This window comes from Syngnathus leptorhynchus, chromosome 15 (assembly GCF_054491065.1).
Source record: "Syngnathus leptorhynchus isolate UIUO chromosome 15, UIUO_Slep, whole genome shotgun sequence".
Taxonomy (NCBI): Eukaryota; Metazoa; Chordata; class Actinopteri; order Syngnathiformes; family Syngnathidae; genus Syngnathus; species Syngnathus leptorhynchus.
The window spans coordinates 2,153,152-2,177,500 of record NC_141209.1 but is presented as its reverse complement, the minus strand read 5'-3'; the positions used below and the strand labels follow the sequence as shown (position 1 = coordinate 2,177,500).

General features: G+C 47.0%; 4 protein-coding genes and 1 gene segment (V, D, J or C); 1 reads left to right on the top strand and 4 right to left on the bottom strand.

The window, feature by feature from the left end:
• Positions 1–1,498: 1,498 nt before the first annotated feature.
• On the bottom strand, positions 1,499–9,515 carry diras1b (DIRAS family, GTP-binding RAS-like 1b). The gene is made up of 3 exons (XM_085932592.1): positions 9,116–9,515; positions 4,228–4,576; positions 1,499–4,156 (listed from the first exon to the last, which is right to left on the bottom strand). Exons 2-3 carry the CDS (start codon positions 4,534–4,536, stop codon positions 3,869–3,871), a joined length of 597 nt encoding a protein of 198 aa, XP_085788718.1. The 5' UTR covers positions 4,537–4,576; positions 9,116–9,515; the 3' UTR covers positions 1,499–3,868.
• Positions 9,516–9,653: 138 nt separating this feature from the next.
• Positions 9,654–12,324, bottom strand: LOC147044989 (receptor expression-enhancing protein 5). Of its 2 annotated transcripts, none has more exons than XM_085932594.1 (6): positions 12,256–12,324; positions 12,059–12,181; positions 11,009–11,102; positions 10,788–10,926; positions 10,384–10,574; positions 9,654–10,028 (listed from the first exon to the last, which is right to left on the bottom strand). In XM_085932594.1, exons 2-6 carry the CDS (start codon positions 12,171–12,173, stop codon positions 10,022–10,024), a joined length of 546 nt encoding a protein of 181 aa, XP_085788720.1. In that variant the 5' UTR covers positions 12,174–12,181; positions 12,256–12,324; the 3' UTR covers positions 9,654–10,021. The 2 variants fall into 2 exon arrangements, with proteins under 2 accessions (XP_085788720.1, XP_085788719.1); XM_085932593.1 differs by having other exon boundaries at positions 10,406–10,574.
• Positions 12,325–12,717: 393 nt separating this feature from the next.
• Positions 12,718–14,271, bottom strand: LOC147044988 (Ig kappa-b4 chain C region-like). The segment is given in 2 exon segments: positions 12,718–13,049; positions 14,265–14,271. Coding segments are annotated over 2 exon segments (339 nt in total).
• A 1,149-nt stretch (positions 14,272–15,420) lies between these two features.
• On the top strand, positions 15,421–19,198 carry slc1a8b (solute carrier family 1 member 8b). Its single transcript, XM_085931648.1, has 11 exons — positions 15,421–15,582; positions 15,749–15,828; positions 15,962–16,177; positions 17,032–17,074; positions 17,142–17,355; positions 17,447–17,546; positions 17,700–17,933; positions 18,004–18,198; positions 18,275–18,409; positions 18,482–18,644; positions 18,703–19,198. Exons 1-11 carry the CDS (start codon positions 15,421–15,423, stop codon positions 18,847–18,849), a joined length of 1,689 nt encoding a protein of 562 aa, XP_085787774.1. The 3' UTR covers positions 18,850–19,198.
• A 649-nt stretch (positions 19,199–19,847) lies between these two features.
• elavl1a (ELAV like RNA binding protein 1a) lies at positions 19,848–24,310 on the bottom strand. Of its 2 annotated transcripts, XM_085931650.1 has the most exons (7): positions 24,172–24,310; positions 23,446–23,505; positions 22,667–22,841; positions 22,265–22,368; positions 21,460–21,613; positions 21,174–21,399; positions 19,848–21,104 (listed from the first exon to the last, which is right to left on the bottom strand). In XM_085931650.1, the coding sequence occupies exons 2-7, from the start codon at positions 23,479–23,481 to the stop codon at positions 20,780–20,782; spliced, it is 1,020 nt and encodes a 339-aa protein (XP_085787776.1). In that variant the 5' UTR covers positions 23,482–23,505; positions 24,172–24,310; the 3' UTR covers positions 19,848–20,779. The 2 variants fall into 2 exon arrangements, with proteins under 2 accessions (XP_085787776.1, XP_085787775.1); XM_085931649.1 differs by having other exon boundaries at positions 21,174–21,613.
• Between the last annotated feature and the right edge of the window lie 39 nt (positions 24,311–24,349).

Below are 24,349 nucleotides of genomic sequence, written 5' to 3'. Positions count from 1 at the left end.
GGATATCTAGACTGATTCTTTTTTTGTTGAAAAAATAAAACAGTTGGGTCAGAAATAACAGCGACATGGGTCAATTTGACCCTTTTAAAGCGCATCATGATTGATGATGCAGTCCTCTGTTTTGTCGCAAGAGGGCGCTCTCATCCAATTTGTGCTTGACATCCTTTGAAAGAGCGACTTGCGGGTGGGGTGGAAGGGGGGGGGGGGGGGGGGGGTTTCTTTCTGCACAAACAAGAGTGCTGCATGCGCTTCCTGAAGGATGCTGATAGAGCATCTCCATGCGGTGCTCAGCCAAACCGGCAGCCATGTTGGCGGCGGTAGTTGAGGGGGGCACACTCCACCGTCATTCGAATCACCATAAAAGCCGCTAAGATTGTCCTCAGCGGGGGTCAGGCGCCGCGCAAAAAAAAAACTGGTCGACGTCACACCGTCTCCATGGCAACAGCGCGACGTTGGGTGACCACTTAACGATAGGGTGGGGGCGGCTGGGTTGAACGCGTGGGATGTGAATTCTGATGACAATTCCTGTTTTACGTCATGCAAGTGGGAGGGCGTGGTGGTTTCCATCGCTTCCATGCGCAACTGCTGCAAATGAGGAGATTCGATTTCCCAGTGCGCGTGCAGTCGCCGTCTTCTCAATTATATTCATGTATTGTCAAACAAGCAAGCAATCAAACAGATTTGACATTCTTCGCAAAAGGTTGAAAGTGACGTCACATTAAAGATGACATGATGCACCGTGATGGGGAAGAAAAAGCAGGCGACAAGTCTCAAGTTGACAATTTTATTAGGAAAATCATTTTGCAGATTTGATTATTATCATCAATATCATCATCTATAGTTTTATATTTATATATATATACTGTATGTTATTTTCGCTTATTCAGAGGATGCATCAGCACAGTATATCTTAATAGGAAGACTATTGCTAGAATAAATATCTATACATCTGAATTTGTTAACTTGGTTTAAAAAAAAAAAAGGCAATAATACAAAAAAACAACAACCATGAAGTGCCAAAACAAAATCATCCGCAAAATCAAAATATTTTATTTTATTATTTCCTGTTGAGCTGCAAGTTTAGAAAAAGACAAAAGATGATTCACAGTTTGTGTCCTTGTTCTCATGCTGGCAAGAACACCCAGAAAATGGGGGAGCATGCGGGAATGAAGAGCCCGGAGGAGCGCCGAAATAAAAAAAAAAAAAAAAAAAAAAAAGAAAGGGCTTCCTACGACGGATCCGATGGACGGTTCGCGGCTTCCCCCTTTGCAACGTGTCGCCATGGCAACCTGTGACACCACAGGCCACAAAACAAGTGTCCATTTCTCAGTAATTATCAACCGGCTTCAGCCCCCCCCCCCCCCCCCAAATTTCCCAATGTGTGTCTCACTCTTTATTTACAACTATCTACAAGGACCTGTGAGCAGTGCAACCTACTCGTCAATTTATGAAGAAAACAAAAAGATGAATCCCTGCATGTGAGGAACATTGGCATGAATGGATTTCTAATGGCCTTGTGTACATGTGTGTGTAGGCGTGTTGGTGACTCATGCAGACGACAGCATCCAATATGTAACCATAGCGAATGGACGCAAGTAGGAGGCTGAGTGTACACGCTATGACTCTTGCGGATTTTTAATAGATGATTTGGAAGTTTGGGTTTCATATTTGGAATTTTTGGGGTTGAAGATGAAAGATCTGCTCGGCGGCCATTTTGGACCGTTGTGTGTCGAAGTCAAACTAAATTGCTATATTTGCTATTTCACCAAATTTGGATCGGCCAATTGTTGCTATTTAATACAGAGTAGTGATTCAATTGCTTTGTAGCCAAGAACTTCCTGCTCATCTCTCTTTGCGGTTCCCATGCCGCCCCCAACAATCGGCCGAAAAAGGACAGACGGCTGGTAGAGGAAGTCGGACAAGTTTATTGGTGTGGAATAATTTCACAGCTCAATCACTATTCTGTATTGGATATAAAATGGCCGTGGGGGATTGTGGACTGCAGGAAGAAACAACGGCAGAAGCACTACAGTGTCATTTGAAACTTCTCATCAATAACGTTAGCGCCACTGTACATTGGAGGTCTAACTTTATTTTGTGTACTTGTGGACTTAAGTTTTGAATGATTAATTCATAGTGTTTGTGTGTCCTTGCGTTGTTTGTGACCTATTGAACTTGGTTTATTGGTGTCGTAGCAGTCCCTAGTGGTCACTCACTTTATTTTTCTTGAAGCAAATGTGAAAGTTGTCAGTATTGCACATGCTAAGCTATAGGCTAACGTAAGATGAATTTGAAATGATGAAGTGTTTTGGGGATTAGTTTGGGCTATATATCAGGTTTAAATGACAAATCGTTTTTAAAGAGGGGTTGTCTAATATTTCAGAATTTTTGATGAGGACTCACAACACCATCCAAGTAGTTGGTGGGCGGCCATTTTGTTTCCATATAACACGTGCACCGTTGCCTTATGCACAGGCAGATTAGTTGGGCCTCTCCTCCGTCTTTCACACCCCTTTCCTATTCATAGCTTTCTCTCGCTCTGCTTCCCACCCGCACAACAAACACGTCAGCCCGACAAATGCCGTTAGCCGACAATCTGGCGCGCGAACAAGCGCCGCGTATAGCGCAGCTGCTAGCTAACAGGTATATTCACGGCGTCATTAGTCTGATTGAATTTGGTGTCGAGTTGTTACTTTCGTATGAGTGACTGCTAGCTTGATGTGGGGTGTGGGTTAGGGGAAAGCAATAGAACAAAAGAAATTGAAAAAGGAAAATGTATTGTGCTTTTTGTGTCTTCAATGTATGCAAACGTGTGTTTATGTTATAAAGTGCCGTGTGTGTTGAACGGACTAGTTAAAACGTTTGACACTGACTTGTGTTTTGCCGGAAGCCGTGCTGTGTCACTGCGTGAAAGCGCACACGGTGGCTCCTTTAGCGTTTCTGCGTAAAAGGTCAATCGGGTCGTCGTCAGAATTTGCGGATGTCGCGTGTGAACTGCTTTTTGCCGGGTTCTGCGTGGAAGGCAAAAACAAACTTCTGTTACAGCTTTGATTGTGGAAATTTTGCGGGGTCTTTGCGTTAAAAGACGCCAATCGACACGTCGCGCTCGACACTCGCGTCGATGAACTTGTCATGTCGCGTCACCGGGTCTCTGTGTGAAATAAGAATCGTAAAGTGGATGAGTGGGAGATGAGGAACTAACAATCAAAAATAATACAGATTTAGGTTGCACAAGGAAAATAAATACATCCATCACGTTTTTGTTTGTTTGTTATAGTCGTGTGCTTTTTTTTTTTGTGTGTTTTGACTTAAAGCATCAAAAACAAGGCAAACAACAAAACTAAAGTGGACATTGTTGACCTTCAGAAACGCCCCAAATTCCCGTCGAGTCTCACCAGCTTGGCAATTGGTCTCGAGGAAAAAGCGAGCAAGGTAAGACGAGGTTGCTGGAGCGCTCCGGTTTCCCGACGCTCCCTAAATGCGTCACGCTTTCCGAAGAGTCTTAAAAGGATCGTTGCGTCGTGTGTGCGTTACCACTTGGGCTGACGAATGAGGAGAAGGGGGGGTTGTTGTTTTTTCTTCTGTTTTCAGGGTGGGGGCGGGGTCTGGTCACATATGGCGTTTATATACATCCTTCTTGTGTGGTTCATGCTCTTCCACCTCACAGGAAAAAAAAAAAACAAGCTCTTAACCTTTAGTTTGTCTACGCGATGAAATATGTGGAGGGCGGATTTGAGGATTCCCGTCGGACGCTCCGATCCGCGGCGTTAAACCACCGCCGAGTCATGAGTGGGAGATGATGCGAATGACGGGGGGGGGGGGGGGTGAATTTCTCGTTTGCGTGGTCGTCCTTCTTCCCGGCCGTCATTTACATGAGGCTGCACTTGCCCTTCAGTCTCTCGGCACGCGACTGCTTCCCTGAGCGCTTGCCGTCGATGTTGAGGCTCATGTTGCGCTTCTTGTCCAGGTTGAGAAGCTCCTGGAAGAGCTCGGTCACGTTGTGGTTGGTCTTGGCCGACGTCTCCATGAAGGCGCACTTCCACTGGCTGGCCTGCGCTTCGCCGTCCTTGGTGTCCACCTCGCGCTGGGTCTCGTCGCTTTTGTTGCCAACCAGCATGATGGGGATGGCCTCCACGTTGCCCTTGATGGCCAGCACCTGAGGACCGGGAGTTCCGGAATCAGCATCTGAGACGAGCGTTTTGGTCGAAAGACGAAAACCGAGCTCACCTGTTGATAGATGGGCTTGAGCTCCTCCAGCGACTGCTTGCTGGTGATGGAGTAGACCAGGATGAAGGCGTGTCCCTTGGAGATGGAGAGGCGCTGCATGGCGGGGAACTGGTGGCTCCCGGTGGTGTCTGTGATCTGCAGCGTGCACACGCTCTTGTCGCAGCTGATCACCTGGCGGTAGGTGTCCTCCACGGTGGGGATGTAGGTGTCGCGGAAGGTGCCCTTGACGAAACGCAGCACCAGGGAGCTCTTCCCGACGCCGCCCGCCCCGAACACCACCACGCGGTAGTCGTTGCTCTGCTCCGGCATTCTGGCGCCCCCGCCTCTCAGCCTTCAGACACTGTCACACCTGAGGAGAGTTGGAATCGCAATTAAGGTCCCTCCTTCCAGTGGAAGCATGGATGGATGGATGGATGGATGGATGGCGGTCTACTGTTTGATTCCAGAGGCAGCTTAGTGAAGCAGCCTATGATGGGACCTTAAAGCCTGCATCCAAGCGCTGCATAAATAAATAATGCATGGAGCGCTCGCATTATGCCGGGATGCCGGCGGTGGCAAAATGGCGGTTGGCGGTCAGCTCTGTGCAAGCATACAAAGGGAACAAAACAGACATTGCGCAATGTGACTGCAACTGTTGCTAACCAGAAGGGCAGCACCTACCGAGTCAAACATTTAAGCTAGCCACAAATCAAGCAAGACACCAACTAACCATCAGACTACGTATGAAGCACCTAAGTAACCTGCTCATCCGTCTCCCGAATGGTCGGCGGTGTCTTTGAACTGATGAGTCTGGAACACCTCCCTCCCTCCCTCCTCACCCTCCCCTCCTGCAGTGATGATGCTGTTTGATCAATAAGCAAAGGCCTGTGAGCTTCTCAACGGCGGGGTCTCGTCTGTCTATCTGTCTGGCTTCTCTCCTTGCTTTCCTTTCCTCCTGGGAGCCGGCTCCGTGACGACGCCAGCGCCACCCACCGCTGCCTTTTTCATGCAGCTAAAATTAGCCATCAACACACACACACACACACACACACACACACACACACACACACACACACACACACACACACACACACACACACACACACAGGTGACACAAATGAGAGCCCGGCTGTTCCCCCCCCCCCCCCCCCCTCCTGGCAACCCACTCCCATCCTGTCCTACTTGAAAAGCGCGTACAGCAGCTCCTTTTAATGAATTAATGCTACAAATGCATCTTCTGCATTTGGGCTCCATTAGCAGATAGCTTTGGCACACAAAAACATCATTCTGCACATCCATCCATCCATCCATCCATCCATCCATCCATCCATCCATCCATCCATCCATCCATCCATCCATCCATCCATCCATCCATCCATCCATCCATCCATCCTTTCTTATTTCCCAGCTGGCGGGAAATGTCACCTTCCGCCGCGGCTAAATATGCACATAATAATTTTCCCGGCGAGAGCCACTCGACGTATTAGCATCAAACATAAAAGACAATGGCCGCCTTGGCAGATCAAGAGCCTGATTAAAAGCACGCGCTGTGTGCGGAGGTATCCATCTTTTAATCGGGGATATTGGAATGCGACGGACATATACAGTAGACGAGCACGCCTATTTGAGCCGCCGCTGGCCAAATAGGATCAACAGCTTTAGATACACACACACACACACAAATGTGTGTAACTGCAGCCTCTTTCCCAGCATGCCGTGGGAGGAATGTGCGATTCTTTTTTTTTTTTTTTTTTTCCCCCTTTCCTCCTCGTGACTCACTACAGCTAGCGTTTTCGTCACCGTCACGCCACCGCAAGTGCTGCTCTCGCAAACACATCGATGCGTAGGCCAGCCGACAAAAGTAGCTAACGAGCAGATGAACCAGTCAACCAATAAACAATCTACCAACCAACTTAGCTACAAAGTGACTAACACAATGATGTAACTGCCCGGTGGGCCGAGTTAAAGAACCGACTGAACCGTTTGTGGCCCACGACCCGCAGATTGCTCAATCGATTTTGTGCTTGTGCACGTTAGACAAGATTGTAGCGCCGTAGTCTCGGTTTAGTCGCTAATCACCGAGCTTAGCCTCTTCTGTCTGTCTGCACTGACCCAATTCCCAAGACGTAAAGTTCCCGCTCGTCTTCTTCTAGCTGCAAAAACAAAATTGTGTTTTTTTTTTTAGATGTGTTGACCTGAACTTCAGTTTGTTTTTTTATCCAAATTTCAGTATCTTCGACTTCTTCTCGACTTATGGACTTCACTGCATGCACCACATACGCAGATCGGCACAGTAATTACAAGGCGGGGAGGTGTCCATTACTCACAACTTCTTCACAAGGGTCCTTATGTTTAGTGGTGTGACAACATGGTCGTCGTCTTCCTGAGTGGGTTAACACGAGGAGTCAGACGTGACGTGACTGCGTGTAAGAGTGCGGTGTAATTAGTGTGTAGCCGTGTGTATTAGCGCCGCGTATTAGCTTGACCCGGGCAAGCCGGAGCATCTCTCGCTAAGAAGCTGCTAATACCGCAAGTCGTCACGATAAACACTCACGTTGGATCACCCGCGCCGCTAATACGGAGCAATCATTTGCATTTCACATGTTTTCTTTTTACCTCCTTATACCGCAAATAATTCAGTTTGACTTTTGAAACGTTTTGTTAAGGCTGAGCAAAGTATGGCCAGTGGGTCACATGTAGGGTAATTTTTTTTTTTAATTTAATTTCCTTGATTTGTTCATTTTAATGAACTGTGATAAATTAATAAAACGTTATTGAAATAAACAATTTGAGATCTACAAAATATTTGCTGAATATTCTTCACTTTTGTAATTATTTTGAGGGAACAAATTATTTAAAAAAAATAAAAATTGGAATAGGGATAGAAATACAAAATGTGGGGAAATGCATGCATGTGACGCAGATGCCCGCATTGACAGATGGGAGGCGAAGCGGACCACTTGGATCCACTCACCCGCTTTTTTTTTTTTGCTCACTAATTCCGCTGGAGCCGCAACTGAATGCAGCGCAGATGGCAAACAAAGAGAGGGAATCCTGCTCTGGATGGCACGTGATGCAACCGGGATGAAGGCCATGTCGTGCATGGGATTGGGGAAAAAAAAAAAAAAAAAAAGAAACACAGCAGTGCTAGAAGCAGCTTGCGGCACCAATGCACAAGAATCAGCCAATAGTTTGTTTTTTGGGGGGGTGGGCTGGTTGTAAAAACAAACAAAAAAGCATCCTAATCCTAACACCTTGTTTATTTCAAACATACGCCTTTCAGCCTGCTAGCTTAACAAACACTAGCACTAAATAGCATTTTTTGTTGGTTTGCTAAAAAACCTTGAAGCAATGGATTGAACACAAACCTATGCAACAGGCAACATATATCACTCATTCTTTATCCTCTGCGAAGAGCAACTAATATTAGTGCCAAACTGACGAGCTGAGAGACAGTGTCCCAAAAACGGTTGAAAACTTATGGAGTGTCATTTTTCCCAAATGAATTCTCCATCATGATATTTTTGCTGCATTTTAAATCATGAAAATCAAATGACAAAAAAATCCAAGCTTAAGTGAAACGCACTTGAATAAGTATTCACAGTGCTTGACTTTTTTTTTTTTTTTTTTGGTGCAATATGTCTTGCCATACTGTGCAGCTTCAAATAGACATCCAGATGGGAGGATTAACCATCACCACCATCACCACCATCATCATCATCACCACCACCATCATCACCGTCACACACAGTCATCACGGAGCAGCTTCATGCGTCACGATGACAAAGAGGGGAGGAAGGAAGGCTGCAAAGAAGGATGGATAGAGGGGAAGGAAAGAAGCAAGGATGCAAGGGGGGGCGCCATTACAGAGCTCATTCATAAATACCGGAGCAGCGCCATCTCACAGAGGTAGCATTATTTTTGGCAGGGGTGACCCCCCCCCCCCCCCAACATACTCCCTCATCGCCTCCCCACAAATAAACGAAAGATTGTCTCCTTCAGACACACCGCTCCAACATGGCTCCTCCATAACATGACAAAAGCAACATACAATCGTGTGCATGAGTGTGAGATGGTCGCACCTGCGTGTGCGTCTCCTCGTCGTCGTCACGAGCGCAAAAACGAGGCGAGGAGGTAGAAATGTCGGTTGGGTTAAAAAAAAAAAAAGTAAAAAAAAAAAACGAACAAAAGAAAAGAGACAAAAGATTTTTTTTCTGTTTAAAGCATCGTGAACCCGCTTTCACGTCCAGCTCATCGTCGTCCCGGTTTCCGCCACGGTAGCTTGCCCCCTCTCCGAGTTGTCACTCTCACGCACGCACGTACGTACGCACGCACCATCTATCTATCTCCTCCTCCTCGTCGTCTCTCTCTTTTTGCCTCTCCCACTCTGACGCGGGAGGGGCTCCACGTCCTCCTTTCCCTTATCGCTCACGTCCTGTGCTGATAAATAGCACCATACGCAACGTATGAAAAAAAACAAAAAACATTCAACGTGCTCCTCAAACTTTGACATGAAGTAGGGTAGTGGTCCTCATCAACGTTTTTAATGTGTTCATCATGGTGGTCACCCGCACTTCATGTATTGATTTGATTCATTTAGTGTGTAGCTAGTGAGTGACCCTTACCATGTGTGTCTATATTCATGACGCTACCCCTAATCAATACTTAGCTTGGCACGCCAACGTCGCTTTTGAACGGGCGCGTCGTGTGATCATTTCCGGTTTGTTGTGCGCTAAATCAGCACTGCGGACAGCGACGTCGGAAAGGCCTTTCAGCACCGAGGACAGCGAATCCCAAATCAAATGACGAAATGATTGTTATTGAATAAATTGGTCAAATCGGTCCAGATTAACACGGACTGTAGTGTTATTTCAAAGGGCACAACTTTATTTTGGAACGTATGACTCACCATCAGCAGGAGCTGGTACTCTGCCGCCCTCTGTCGGTGATAAGAGGTACTACACACATACAAAATGGTACAAGAACATCCCATTATTTTTAGTGTTTTGCTTTTTTTTGTTTCATCAGACATTTGTTTTTTGTTGAACTACAGAAGGCATGACTTACATGGTGTCGATGGTTTGTCGTGCATTTGGATCGGTCATCACGAGGCCTTGCGACAATATCAAAAACATTTGTTACAGTAACGAGTGATGATGATGAATACAGGGCATTCTACACACGCAGGCGCACGAGGTGGCGTATGCGCGTCCACGTGGCCTGACTGGAGCATTTCTTGCGCATTCTCTGCAGTGCCTGGCACAATAGGACATCCCATTGAAGGCCTCTCGAGCGTGAACTCAGCAAAACACAAATTAGCATCCGGGCAGTTAGGTCCAGTGAAGGCTTCGTAAATGTGCTCTCCATGGCTGACAGGGGGGGGGGAGCTTAAAAGAAGAAAGTGATCTATCGAGGGGAAAAAAACTAAATGCAGAGGGAGAAATATCTGACAGTTGATCACATTTCCAGTTTATTACGTCTTCATAATCACTTGACAGATGGTAGAGACTAAAAAAAAGAAAAATAATGTGCGAGCTGTGCTTGGAAACGGAACACCTATGTGGCATTATTATTTCTTTCATCACACGGTGGTTTAGATTCCAAAGTGATATGGCTCAATAATGCACAACATCTTGCAGGAGTGCTGAATGTGATGCGGATCGTACCCACGGCAGTAAAGTGTCAAAGTTGTTTCTTTTTTTTTTTTTTTTGGACAAACAAAAACATACATTAATTTTCACACTCATACACACATTCTCACACAAACTAGTGTTCCCAAAATCCTCACTGGTCCTTGTTGTGGTTCAGAGCCCGATTAACAGCTAAAAAAAAAAAGGAAAGAGAAAGACATTTTATAGAACTCTTTTTCTTCAAAAGGCTCACTTGAGCAAGGCAGTGGTAGCTCAAAGCAGTCAACCACTGTTTAATGGACTGACCGCATGCACTTTTGGGTGGCCACAACTCTGACGATATTGCTTTTAATAAAAATGAGCAGTAGTCACTGACTGGCCACCCAGAAGTAGCCAAGCACCTTTTTTTTTTTTAATAAGCATTGCCAAGCGTGAAGATGGCGTACGAGCAAGTGAGGTGACGCTTGCCGGGGTTGGTTGGCGTGCGGGTCAGGAGACAGCTGCGGCCGCTACGCATGCCGGAGATATAAAACGCGCTGGTACTTGCATGTACACTGTGGGTATCTCACCCTCCTGCGTGACGCTCTCCGACACGCTCTTGGCCTTGGCGCTCAGGTCGCTCACCACGCCGTCCATGGCGGCCTGGTGTTTCAAGAAGAAGGGTCGGATGACGCGCTTGTACAAGATGTCCGAGCCGTTCCATGTGATGGGAGCCATGCACCAGATGAGGAAGACGCACTGCGGGGACACGCCGTTCGTCAACAATAGCGAAATTCAAAATGGCCTTTTCCAAACCATGGAAACGTGCCAAATTGTTCTACCTTGATGGAAGGTTCAAAGTAGTTTTGTTTTTCAATATAGCAGTGTACTATTTTCGACACTAAAACAGATGTTGCGTTACCAGTATTGTCCACGAGAGGGCGCGACGTGCACACACGCAAACTGAAGTACCTTCCCGGCGTAGTAAAAGGGAAACCAGAAGAGGAAGATGTCGGAGAAGGCCTCCACGACACTGAAGAGTCCGTAGACCACCCAGTAGGTGAGCCACTGCGTGTCGTCTTCCTTCACCGTGCTCTCGATGGCTTTGATACTTCAAAAGCGGTCAACGGCAACCATCAGCAAATGACAAAAAACACAAAATATAGCGGTGCGGAGGTGTTGCCGAAACATACGAAAAGTACGCCGGATAGACGAAGCCGATGAGGTTGCATAGCAAGGACGCTCCGTAGCCGAAGAGAAGATAGAGTCCCACCAAACCCAAGACACCTGCAAAAGCAGAGCACAAGTTTCACAAAGGAAGTGAGTGAGTGAGTGAGTGGGTGGAAAAAGTTTAATCAGCAACTTGACTGACACGCCGGCGTATCGCCAGCAGGATGAGGAAAAGCGCAAACAGTGAGAATCAAAAGGCGGCCTGAAACTTTCTCAGTGGCTCCGTGTTGAAACATGAGTCATAACACTGGTGACAATATGTAAATATTTGACATGCAGATACAGACAAAATGGAGCACCCGGGGGGTGAAATACGATGTGGTGGAGAGGAATGACTGCGCCCAATGTGTTGTTGCATCGCATTTTCATTGCAAATAACAGCCGGCTGGAGTGACAGAACCGCTTCGTTCCGTAAATGTTCAATAACGCGGACCTGTGCAACTGCTGGATTGACAGCCACCTCGAGTGAAATACCAGCTGAGCTTTGCAACTCTGGAGGGTGATAAAAATACTCGTGGGACCAGCTGGGAGTGGTGTTTCATTTATTTAGTGCGTGTGCATGAGGGGTGATCATTTAACAGCAATGAAGAATGTGCACACAGTGGAAGAACATCACAAATATATAAATCATGTATAAAGATATCATTGGACTCAGATAAGGAATTCATCAACAACTAATTGGTCATCAAATTAATCGAGGACTATTTTGATGATGTACTTACTGTACATGCCAGTTTGCATTTTTGAAGTTCAACAAGTTGTCAAAAACGAATGTTTTTCTCCAAATACCTCTACTTTTAGAACCTGTATCTGTAATTAACCCGAGAGGAAGCGAAAAATAGAAGTAAAGTCCAACATGTGCAAATGTGTGACGTCATCGTGGCTAGCTCATACAAACATGCTAGCTTGATGTCGAAGGGGTCGCTTTTATTTCTTAACGTCATCGTTTTTGTCTCTTTGTTTTTGAGTTGAAAACACAAAGGGGATTGCAGCAGGTATGCGTGCGTACGTACCCAAGACGATATATTCTCGTTTCATTCCCGTTTTTTGCTCCAGCTTCGCCAGATGGTCGGTGACAAAGTTCTTCTCATGGAGCAAAGTCACAAATCGCTCCTTGAAGTGACTCATCGTTGAGCCTGGAAAGCGACAGATAACAAGGAAAACGGCCCCAAATGACGACTAGGTGTTGAAAACCGGTTGTTTTACTAACCTTTATAGGAAAAGTTGCCTTTGCAAAGACAGATTTTGGTCAGCAGCTGCGGTGGAGTCGTGAGGAGGGGGGGGGGGGGCGAGGTCGGGGTAAGCCGGCTGGCCAATCAAGGGGCTTGTGACGCAGGGGGCGGGGTTAAGTGACGCTTGCTGACCAATCAGAGACGAGAGTAACGTTCACCGCGACAGGTGAAGGAAAAAAAAACGGTTCTTTATTGTATCTTCTCCATGAATGTGTCATTGGGATGTTTGTTTTTTCATCCAAATCATAAAGTATTCATTAGATTTTGAGTTCTAATTACAACTAGGTGTTATAAAGTGTCATGCCATGATAAAGTTGATAAAGTTGTCGTGTTACCAAGTTTGCTTCCCTTTACCGATAAGCAGCAGCGACAAAGACGGATGGTGATACTCAGATATTTTATTTCACAATGCTTCAAAGACACAGACACGGGTTCGGGCTCTACTCGGAGCATTGTCCTGGGTTGGCCAGGGTTTGGGTGACGGGCGTTTGCCCGGCTAGGCTGGCCTCGCAGCTCACTGATCGGGCCTTGCGCCACTGGTCCGGTGAGAGGCTCAAGGTGCTGGTCCAGCTGTAAAGCCCGTCGACATCCGCCTCTTCTAGGGTGCTGTGCGACACCCCCGAGGTAGCGAGGGCGCCGTCAACCTTCCAGCCCAGGGTCCAGGTTTGGGGACCCCCTTTGGCCGCCACGCACACGGCTGTGGCCTTTTCTGTTTGCAGTTGCTCCTTGGAAGGAGGGAAGAGGATCACGGTGGGCTGATGCACCTCACCCGCTGTCAGAAAGACAGGACAAGAGACAAGCAGTTTGTCAAAGTCACTTAGGTCATGGTTGGGGTCAACATTATTCCATCATTGCATTGTAGGTATAGCCACACTTTGAGAAGTAGCCGTTAGCAGCTAATATCAGTTTCTCAAATCTGGGTTTTAGCTCTTATTCCAGCAAAGTCTGGGCGTTTATGTTTGGTAAAAATTGACCAAAAAATAATGTTCCTCATTTTCCATAAGCTGGAACTGAAGATTTATCAATTATTTTGATGCAAAAATAACAAATGGTCAAGTCAATAGTACTTACCAAGGATGAGTTTGGTTCCTCCTTCAGCAAAACTGTACCACGGCGATGCAAAGCGGTGAGCCGTCCGTACAAAAACTCGTCCTGTCAATGAGCAATGATTTGCTGTCATACCGAGAGAGTCCAAGTCCAAAAAACAGGAAGTGGCTGCCTCCCTCAAACTTTCACAAAGGCAGGTGCGCTCGTAGCTTCATTTGCATTGCATCTCTAAAACATGACCACTCAAATATTTTTACCCTCCAATACCAACACAAGTGGCCAACATTGGAAATGTCCATTTGATTTTTTCAGTAATTCCTTCACATGCCACAAGAGGGCGTCTACATAACAATAGTGGAACTCGTCCAACAGTAGCAGAGAATCACTGCTCTAAATTGACCTTTTGTCAGTTGCCCCGATGAAGATGATTGTGAGCACAGCGCAGCTACTGATGCACTCAGACGTGGAAAATGTTCCAAAAAGGAGGAAGTGATGTCTTCTCTCGCTTTCACAAAGCCAGCTGCGCTCGCAGCTTCATTTGCATGACCTTCCGCGCTTCTTCAAAAAGTCTGCGGCACTCCTTTTTTTGCACAAACACGAGTCAGAATGTGGTCTTTCGCACTTGCGCTTGTCCTTTGGGCTCTGCTGATTCCTGGTAAGACTCTTTCAAACTTAGTGTCAGCGCAGAATATTTCAGAAGAATGACTAGTTAGCCTTGACATTTGGTAGAAGTTGAGTTGTCATTCATCTCATTTCAGGATCTTCTGCCGAGAATTTTGTGAGGCAGACGGACAGACTCATGTCTGTCTCTCTCGGAGGAACCGTGACCATCAGGGCCACGGGGAGTCAAAGCATTGGTGACGATCTCAGTTGGTACCAAGTGAAGCCTGGACAGGCTCCCAAACTGCTCATCTACAGGGCTGATGAATTATTCTCCAACACGCCATCTCGATTCAGCGGCACTCAATCCGGCTCTGACTACACTCTGACCATCAGTGGTGTCCAGAGAGATGACGTGGCCGAATACTACTGTTTCGCCGACTTCGGCAGTGGCAAGTTCACACGGTGACTCAGAGGCGTACAAAAACCTCCTTGGACTTTTGAGAGAAGTGAAAGTGGTCTGTAGAAGGTGGCAAATGAAAAGCAGAAGATAGAAGAATGCTCACCATAACCGCTTAGAATTCAAGTTCTTACAATATATCATTATATCCTCATAAAAATACACATCACCACAAATTATCTGGTGATTCAGGAAGGGGGGGGGATGATCTTTAGCTGTAACATTGTGCCCGAGGGGGATTACAGATTATTGGATTGGTGGTGAGTGACGTTGGTGGACATTGTTAAGAGAGACAAGTTCAGGACAGTGGTGACACCGTGACGTAGGAAGGCTTAATATGGCATCCTGCAGGGCGAACTGGAATTCTGTTTACCACCGCTTGACGTTTACTGTAAGATTTCAAGCTCCAGGTGTGGACACAATATCAATGAAACCAAACCATGGACTCACAATGTTCTTGATTATGTTTAATTCTTTATTATTATTTGATTTGTATTACATCATATTTCACAATCCTACTGTAGTAAGCATTTGCACTCGCTGGAACGGATGAATGGCTTTTCCATTCATTTAAATAGGGGGAAATTCTTTGAGTTACAAACATGGCCACAGAACAATTTAACCTCTTACATCATAAGTGTTGTGAGACAAGGAATTACTTTTCAGTCACCTGTAGTTTAAGTTGCTGGCGTAAGCAGCATTTCTTTGTGAAAAGAAGAGCTGGAGAGGGTTCTCCTAATGAGCATGGAATCAACACTGCCACCTTTTCTTGAGCCCTCTTAAGCGTGAGACAAGCAAAGGAGGGAGGGAGGGAGGGAACCTGTGTTGTCATGGAAGGCGGGATAATCCAATGCAGGGAGACTTTACTCGTAATGAGCCAGGGAACACTTGCGCTCTCCGAGACCTGAGACCGGGCCGTCACGGGAATCATACAGGCCGGCTGAACTTGCGCCGTCCGCCGCGCTCGCCATACGACTCGGGCGCGTGCTCTGCTTGGGGAGGGCGCCGGCCAGGCCTGGTTGGACGTCGGGTCAGGATGGAGAGGTGGAAGAAAATGCTGCCACACATGTCGCCCAAAGTCAAGGCGTACGTGAAGGAGTACTGTAAGAGAAACGGCCTCCTGACGCTGTCCGTCTTTGCCGTGGTGACGGGGTGCGTATTGGGATTCCTGCTGAGGTCCCTCAACTTGTCCACGCAGGTATGCATAGATGGAAGGATGGATGGATGGCAGATAGATAGGCTGGAAATGAAGATCATTTCTTGCAAATAACGCCAGCGATAGCAAACAATTTACATGGAGACAACAAAGTTTGTGAAGTATTCAGCGTGGTACCAATCGTTTTCCCGCCGTCTACCCTCCCCAGGCCAAGATCTACTTCTCTTTTCCTGGTGAGCTGCTAATGAGGATGCTTAAAATGCTGATTTTGCCTCTCATCACATCCAGGTATTTCATCCTAATGTCTTTTTCTTCTTAGGAGTTGACCCCGAATGTGTTTTTTTTTTTTTTTGGGGGGGGGGGGGGGGGCTCCTCTTCTATATGTGAAAGAAGTGCCTAAGCTTCTCCTTTTCCACTCTAGTCTTATGTCGGGCTTGTCAGCCATGGACACGAAGGCCAGTGGGCGGCTGGGTATACTGACGGTCACTTACTACCTGTGGACAACCTTCATCGCCGTCATCGTAGGCATCGTGCTCGTCCTCATCATCCACCCGGGCACGGGCACCGAGAAGGACAGCCATCACGCCAGCTCGGGGCCCGTTATGACTTCGGCTGATGCTCTGCTGGATCTCATCAGGTAAAACACCTGAACGGGAACACTTTCCAAAATGGCCACCGCTCCAAAAATGGGTACATACGAGTGGAATTTGCCCTGTAAAAAAAATACATGGATGGGAAACTATTGAATATCTTGCTTTAGGGGGATGATCAGGGGTCAAAGGTAACCTTTGAGACGTAACATTGATCTCATTTGGGGTGTAGATTGACTGGGGCCAATTAGTCCCCATCCAATTTTGATCTTGTTAACTCCCTCCAGTGCATGGTCAAGACCATTAAATCTCCAAGGGTCATTTGGATCCTGACGTAAGAGTTCTATCCGCATGTCATTAGAGGGGTGAGCTAAGGCCTCCGTGACAAATCCATCGACCGTTCGAGTCTCGGAAACTAGACGATTGAGAGAGAAACCTACAAAAGAGAGCCACGGCAAAAGACCTGAACCGAGATTCCAAAACAGAACTTTTGACTTTGAAATCAGGTAAAATAATTGTAGCGTCACCGCTCGCCTAAGAATAGGAAGCCATTTAGTGCTAATCTGATAATCTCGTACTCACTCGCTCGGTGTACGCTGGCCATGAGTGCGCTTAGGCGCCGGGCCATTCATGTAAGAACTCCACGAATACACGGGCGCTAAATCTGATTATTTAACAGCGCCGGCCGGCCAGCACGATGTTTGTCTGCTTGCCGCCGAGCGAGCAAACTCTTGACGTCAGATTGTCCTTGCGTGCTTGGACAGCTCCGGCCTGGTTTTTGCTGACGTCGCTCTCTGACTTTCACTAACACGAGTTTGCTTCACATGGAGCCTAAAGTTAGTCTGATGAGTCACAAAAACACTCCATAGTGCAAAATGCATTTTTTTTTTGTCTTTTATAGGAACATGATTCCATCCAATCTGATTGAAGCAACCTTCCAACAGGTACGCAGATTCATTTAAAAGCATTGCGATGGATCTTCACATTCATCTCCCTGTCGCGGTTCCTCAGTATCGAACAGACCTGGTGCCCATCGTGCATAGTTCCAACGAAAAGGAGTCGCAAGCCAACTATGTGTACGTCATGCCCGACTATCACAATCCCCGACTGGGCCACCCGGTTTTTCTGGACATCACTCCGGCTCCTGACCTCAAGTACAAAATCGTGCCCAGTACCAGCAAGGGCATGAACGTCTTGGGTATCGTCATCTTCTCGGCCACTATGGGTGAGATGAGTCGACGTGACCTTCTTGGGGTCAATTTTTGAATTGGACAGATTCGAGGCTTGAATTGAAACGCTCCCTCACGTGTTCTCAGGGCTGCTCCTGGGGAAGATGGGCGAACGCGGTGCACCGTTGGTCAACGTGTGCCAGTGCATTAATGAGTGCGTCATGAAGATCATTAACGCGGCCATGTGGTGAGGAACACACTCGCACTTGAAAAAGCTCAGGCAGATTAGAGCTAAAAATAATTAGCACGGGGCAGTTCAGCAGCACTTGAAGCGCTAACAGCTGACAGGATGTTGGCAAATAAAAAATTGGAGAAATTATTTTGGAATTCCATCCTGCAGGTACTTCCCCTTTGGAATTGTGTTCCTGGTGGCAGGGAAAATCCTGGATATGCATGACCCCGCCCACTTGGGCGAGAAACTGGGCATGTACTTCATCACGGTCCTGTCCGGCTTGTTCGTGCACGGCCTCATCTTGCTGCCCCTCTTCTACTTCTTCTTCACGCGCAAAAATCCGTTTCCCTTCATCAGGGGCCTTCTGCAGGCTCTCGTCATCGCCTTGGCCACGTCTTCAAGGTGAGCGCCGTCTGCGGATGACCCCTCCACCGCCACAAGATCCTGATTTGGACCTTTTGTGTTCTTTCAGTTCAGCCACTTTGCCGATCACCATGAAATGTCTACTGGAGAACTGCGGCGTGGACCGGCAGATCGCTCGTTTCGTCTTGCCCGTGGGAGCCACCATCAACATGGACGGAACGGCCCTGTATGAGGCCGTGGCGGCCATCTTCATCGCTCAAGTCAACGAGTACGACTTGGACTTCGGTCAGCTCGTCACCATCAGGTAGAGGAAACCTTGGATGAAGTGCCTTAAAAAAAAACAAAAAAAAAAACATTTAGCAACGTTTCTTTATTCTTAGCATAACGGCGACAGCGGCGAGCATCGGCGCAGCTGGAATACCTCAGGCCGGTTTGGTTACCATGGTGATCGTCCTGACCTCCGTGGGCTTACCGCCTGCTGACATCTCTCTGATTGTGGCCATTGATTGGGTTCTGTAAGTTCCACCAAAAAGTAATTCAATAGCAAGTTTTTTTGGGGGGGGAAATCAAGGTGTCGTTTGTCGCAGGGATCGCTTCAGGACGATGATAAACGTCCTCGGAGATGCCTTAGCAGCTGGGATCATGGCACACGTATGCAGGAAGGACTTTGAGAAAGCAACCTCGACCGGGGCGGCTGCCAGAGATGCGGTCACCCCTACCATTGTCAATAACGGGGGGTCATCAAAACGAGTAAGGACCAACCACATGACCATAAAAATCCATATATTGACTTGGTTTGTCCCAACAGAGAGACACGGTGATCTCCGTGGGCAACCAGAGCGTGGCCCTATCCGACGCGCCCCTGATCGCACACCGCTGCGATTTTGTTTTCGAGGTTGACGGCGACAACATCCTGGAGAAACCCATGGCCTGCTACAACCTCTGCCAAGTTTGAGATCATTTTCTCAAAAACGGACAGTCAGCCTTCCAAACGCTCACCTCAAAGGAGACCGAAGGGAATCGTCGAAAAAGAACGATGCGACTTTTCAGTTTCTTTGCCAGTGCCAAGGTAAAAGAAAAAACTTCCACGACTGGATGTACGTCGTGCTGTGTGTCTTGTAATGGATTCCGTTTATGAGCATCTGCAGCTAATTTAGATGATAGCGCTTAGACCCAGATGCCTTAAAACGATCCATCGGCCCGAGTTAGTCAATTGAATCGATTGCTTAGATGATAGCGTTTTCCTAGTGACCTTTTTATACCGATTTCTCTTTTTGTGCTTGTTTTTCCAATTAAAATTTGGTTTAACGCCTGTCATTTTTTGGCAGAAGTCAATCAGGTTGCCTCCTTCTTGAAATCACAAGTCATTCCTTCACTTAAAAGCCACCATTGTTTTTATTGACATAATCCAACGTTAAGACATTTAAAGGCGGCCAGAGGTGACCATCAGCACAACTCCTCGGTAAAAATACACGCACACAAACACGACGCATTGATTGACAAATAAATAAATACTGTGTGCGGCTTAACAAAACCTCTCCTTATAAATAAAATAAATTAAGGCTGAAAGCAGCACTCACCTGTTTGAGGGACAAAAAATCTAAAAGCACTCAGTAGCAGCAGCCAGTAGAAAAATAAAAAATTAAGATAAAATTACATTTAAAAGTTGGATAAAGTCCAACAAGAGACTTTTGCTTTGAGCAAGTCACCACATATTGCACACATTTCAAAAAGCGGGTGGGAATTTGCAAAAAACGAAAGGCAGAGAATAAAAACGAGCCTGAACCGTATCGCCGATGCACAAATGTATCACGAGCAGTTAAGAACTTGAGGATTTCGAAAACCAATTGGAGTGTTTTATCTATGTATATTTCATTGGGGCCAAACTGGGGGGGGGGAAAAAAAAAAAAAATCAAATAAAAATAACAGGAAAAAAAACAAACAAAGCAAAGGTTTCGCAAAACAAAAGTAAATTTAATGGTTTGAATTGAAAAGAGAAACAACAAACAAAAGTGGACTAACCAACAAAGGCCATTTGTTTCACTTCAAACTTGAGATGAGCACTTGTTAAAACAACAAAAACCAAACAAAAAGAAAACCTGCCTCTGATAAAAGGATCAAAATTTTAAAAAGCACAAGAAAAGTTTGCTTTCGTTATGATTAAACAACAAGCGGGAATAAAAAGAGGGTGGGCGATGCGGAGTTCAGTCAGTCCGATACAACTCTTTAGTACCTCTGTTCAATGAGGGGAAGGGGGGGGGGGGGGGGGGGGGGGCGGCGTAGCCAAGCCATCGTTTGAAGAATTGACTCATTCGTCGCCTGCGTTTGGTCCATCACATTTCGCTCCTCAAACTTTCCCATACAAATAAAAAGGACAATAATAAAAAGATACTTGGCTTTGATTGTTCATCCAATCAGAATTGGAGCGATTGGGGAGTGAGGTGGGGACCAAATTCAAAGTGCTTTTCTCTCACATTTACTTCCACTGGATGCAGATTCCAATTCAAGGCCTCTATGTCTCCGGGACGGCGGGCTGTGTCTCGGTGAGGGGGAAAAAAAAAAAGCACAGGGCAAAACGTGGCTTCGAATATAAACGGACGAGACCAAATGAAATGCGAAAAAAAAAACCGGTCAAGTTTCAAAGAATACACGTCTTTGAGTTTTACTGGTAAAGTAGCGGGCGTTAAATTCGTTTTTTTTTGGATGACTGTAACAACGATATTAAAGTTTCATGCTCTAGAAAAAAAGTGAAAACCAACCACGAGCGACACGGAGAAGTTCCGAGACTTTTTTTTTTTTTTTTATAGACGGCGGGTGCGGTGTTGGGTGTTAGACGAGCATGAAAACAAGCGGACCGCACTTCTCTACACTTTGACCTCTGACCTCTACTTGTGGCCCTTGCTGGTCTTAAAGGACACCTGCAGGGTCTTGTCGCCCAGCCGGTAACCGTTCAGGCTGGCGATGGCCATGGCCGCCTCCTCGTAGTTGGTCATGGTGACGAAGCCGAAGCCCTTGCACTTGTTGGTGTTGAAGTCGCGGATGACCTTGACGTTGGTGACGGCGCCGAAGGGGCCGAACATCTGCCAGAGGACGCTCTCGTCGGCGTCCTGGCCCAGGTTGTAGATGAAGATGCACCAGCCCGAGGCCGGGTTGCCCGGCACGCCCACGCCGCCCATGCTGTTCATGTGGTCCACGCCCATAGGGGAGAACCTGAGGGGGGGGGGCGGCAAAGCATGACTGACGTGCTCCTCGTGTCCGTGGCGATCGTGACCGGCTCACCTGAACCGCTGCGCCTGGTGGTGCATGGGGCCGGCGAAGCGTCTGGACTGGTTGTGGTAGAGCTGGGAGATGATCTGCGTGTTCTTCATCATGTTTGGATCGGCGGCGAAGCGCACCGAAATGGGCTCGGCGGCCCCGGGCGGCTTGTGGCCGTTAATGTCCTTGGCCGCCTCCTCGGCCTCGGAGCGCTTGTCGAAGCGGATGAAGGCCTTGCCTCGCGACATGCCTGCGTTCGGGGAGAGACGGGTGAGCCGGCGCTCACGACGCTTCGACGCCGGCGTCCTACCTGTGGACTGATCGACGAGCACGCGCGAGTTTATGATGCGGCCGTAGCGTGAGAACATTTCCTCCACGTCCTTCTGCATCATGGACTTGGGCAGGTTGGTGATGTAGAGGTTGGCATCCTTGATGGTGTCGGAGCTGGGCCGCGCGTACGACACCTGCGACAGGAGGCGAGCCGCCGCACAATGAAACGCGGCGTCGGAACACGCGTGAGCACTTTAGTCTATCACACGCGTGTCCATATGTGAACAAATATTTGCCATTTTAAAGGGAAATATGACAGAAAACTTTGCTCGTACGCACATGGCTGTGTCTCAAGTGCCCAATCAAGCATGAAATTGAAATTCCTGTCATCAACCTATTTGGAAGAAAAAAAATGGACCAACGTGCATGACACTTCTGCCTACCTACACACGCACGCACACCTGACCACTGAACTGCACTGTTTGCACACTACATTAAAGCCACAAGATAAACAGTGCTGCACCGAGGTGTTTATTGTCCAAAGCAGGTCAGAAGACCATTAAGGCACTCGGTTCTCGGTGTGAAAAACAAATGATATGGGAATAATGTCTCATAATAAAAATAAAATAAGCCAAAACCCTCAATTTTTCCTCACCCAAAAATACAGATGTTTGAAAAAATAATTTCTATTTTCATTTTGGATTTCTCTGATAAGGAGTCAAAGCCGTGGCAACGTAAAGTGCGCCATCTACTGGCTAGTTAGGGAACAGCACGGGCGTGTTGCATGACAAGACATCGGTGGCATCGTTTGACAAATGGTAGAACACCTGATATGTGCACGTTACCTTGATAGTTTTGGAATGTAGCCTTAGTCCGTTCAGTGATTCGATAGCTCTTTCTGCATCACTAGGGTTAACATAGTTAACAAATCCATACCCTAAACTGTGGCCTAGAGAAAAAAAAAAAGGAAAACAATAAAATAAAACAAACAAAAAAACGTGTAAAGTTAGTGGCTAGTCTAAACAAACAAACAAACGAACAAACAAACAAACAAAATGTTCACAGATCATCCGGGGTCGTTTGAATAAAACAAACTCTGGGCTGTAGAAAAACGAAAAAAAATAAATAAAAAATAGAGAGACCAAAAGTGAAGATTTATGTTTGCCATTCAAGACAACACCTCGAGGTTTTCTGCTTTGGTAGCCCGCCAGCGTCCAAGCTCCCACCCCGAGAGCACCTGAGCGTACCTCCAACTTTGTCTCGAATCAGCTTGGCCGACTCCACCTCGCCGACGCTGCTGAAGAGGTTGCGCAGGTCATCCTGCGACATGCCCTGCGGCAGGTAGTTGACGATCAGGTTGGTCTTGGCGTTCTTGGCTTCTTCGCCCGGCATGTCGTAACCGTTGGACATATCGAAGGCCTCCTGTTGCTCAAAAGTGGGTGCAGGGGGAGACACCACAAGTGTGAATAGACTACTTCGGCACAGAGCACCATTCAGTGTTTTCCAACCTTTCTTCAACCTTTCAAAATATCAACGACTATCATTTTGCTGACGAGGGATCTTCGGTTCCCACTATTCGAGGTAACGGCGGAAGGGGTCATCAACCATTTAGATGGTTTCCGCCCGGCGACAGCGATACACACTTAGTATCGAGCGAGGACACTCATTGAAGGGTCTCTACTTGAGGAAACAATTGTCTCGGGCAAACTCTGACTCTGCCTGCCCACTGGGCTGATTCTGGTGAATAGATTCGCTGTTGGCTGACACACACTCGGGCCTGACGAGACAATCCGTCACTGGGGCGGACAGAGGCCCATTCAGGAGGGAGAAGGCTTGCAATTGTGCATTTTGGTAGGAGGGTAGCTGGAGGCCAGCGATTTGACCATTTGCCTGCTTACCAATGTGCATTTTTGGGGGGGGATGATGATGATATTATATATATTGTGGTACCAATGTGTTAACCGTAAAAGTTATTTCAATTATTTGGTTATTACAGCTGTACTTTGTAGTGAGCAAAACAACTTACATTCAAGTACTGAATGTGTCCTCTACGAACTGCCATGAAGACACTTCACTGCTCCAGAAGCTGAATAAAAGGGTGGAATGTAATCACTGTTATTTTAACTCTTTTTTTTTTTTTTTTTAAGACATCGGAACTTACAAATAAAATGTTTATTTTCTAATTCGACTCAAAACAAAACTTGGCGAGCAGCACTAGCGGGTTGCCTTTTAAAAGTCCATGCATTCCAAATGACAATCACAATTTCATCCACCCTAACTGCAATTTCTACTGGCGATTAACGCCCAAGTGAAGGTGTAAAACTCACGTAGTTTGCCAGATTCGAGAAGAAAATTAACGGCTTCACCGTGACCAACCCCCCACCCCCGGTTGCGTTATTTGACAACAAATGAGCCCGACGTGCAAGCGCTACAAATTAGCATTAGCTACGCCGCTAGTGTCCGCTTTACCAAACCCAAACACACACCGACTTGAAACGCTTCCAGCGCGTTACAAAGCCGCTTAACGTAACAAACAACGTTTTTCATGCACGAGGTGCTCGCGGTCGTATGCGTCGGTTCGTGCCCACTGGCACTCCCGCCCGTACGTACCCTAGCAGCGGCCTATGACAAGGCCTCAAAGCCTGCCATTAGCATTAGCCTAGTTAGCCAGAGTCCTACGAGGCCACGCTATGTTCACAAAAATAACATAAAGTCTCTACAGCGTTATTGGTAAATATTTTAAAACCCTTACCAGCTTTTGTAACAGGGGCAGCGGGTGGTTCTGCCTAATTTAAACGCTCCCCCAAGCCCGCTTTTTCCAGACCGTCTCCTTCACCCCCAAACAGGCAATTTCGCTTGAGCAGCGTCGCGGTTGAGTGACGCAATCAAACCGCGCACGTTTTGTTATTGTTATTGATGATATCATCAAC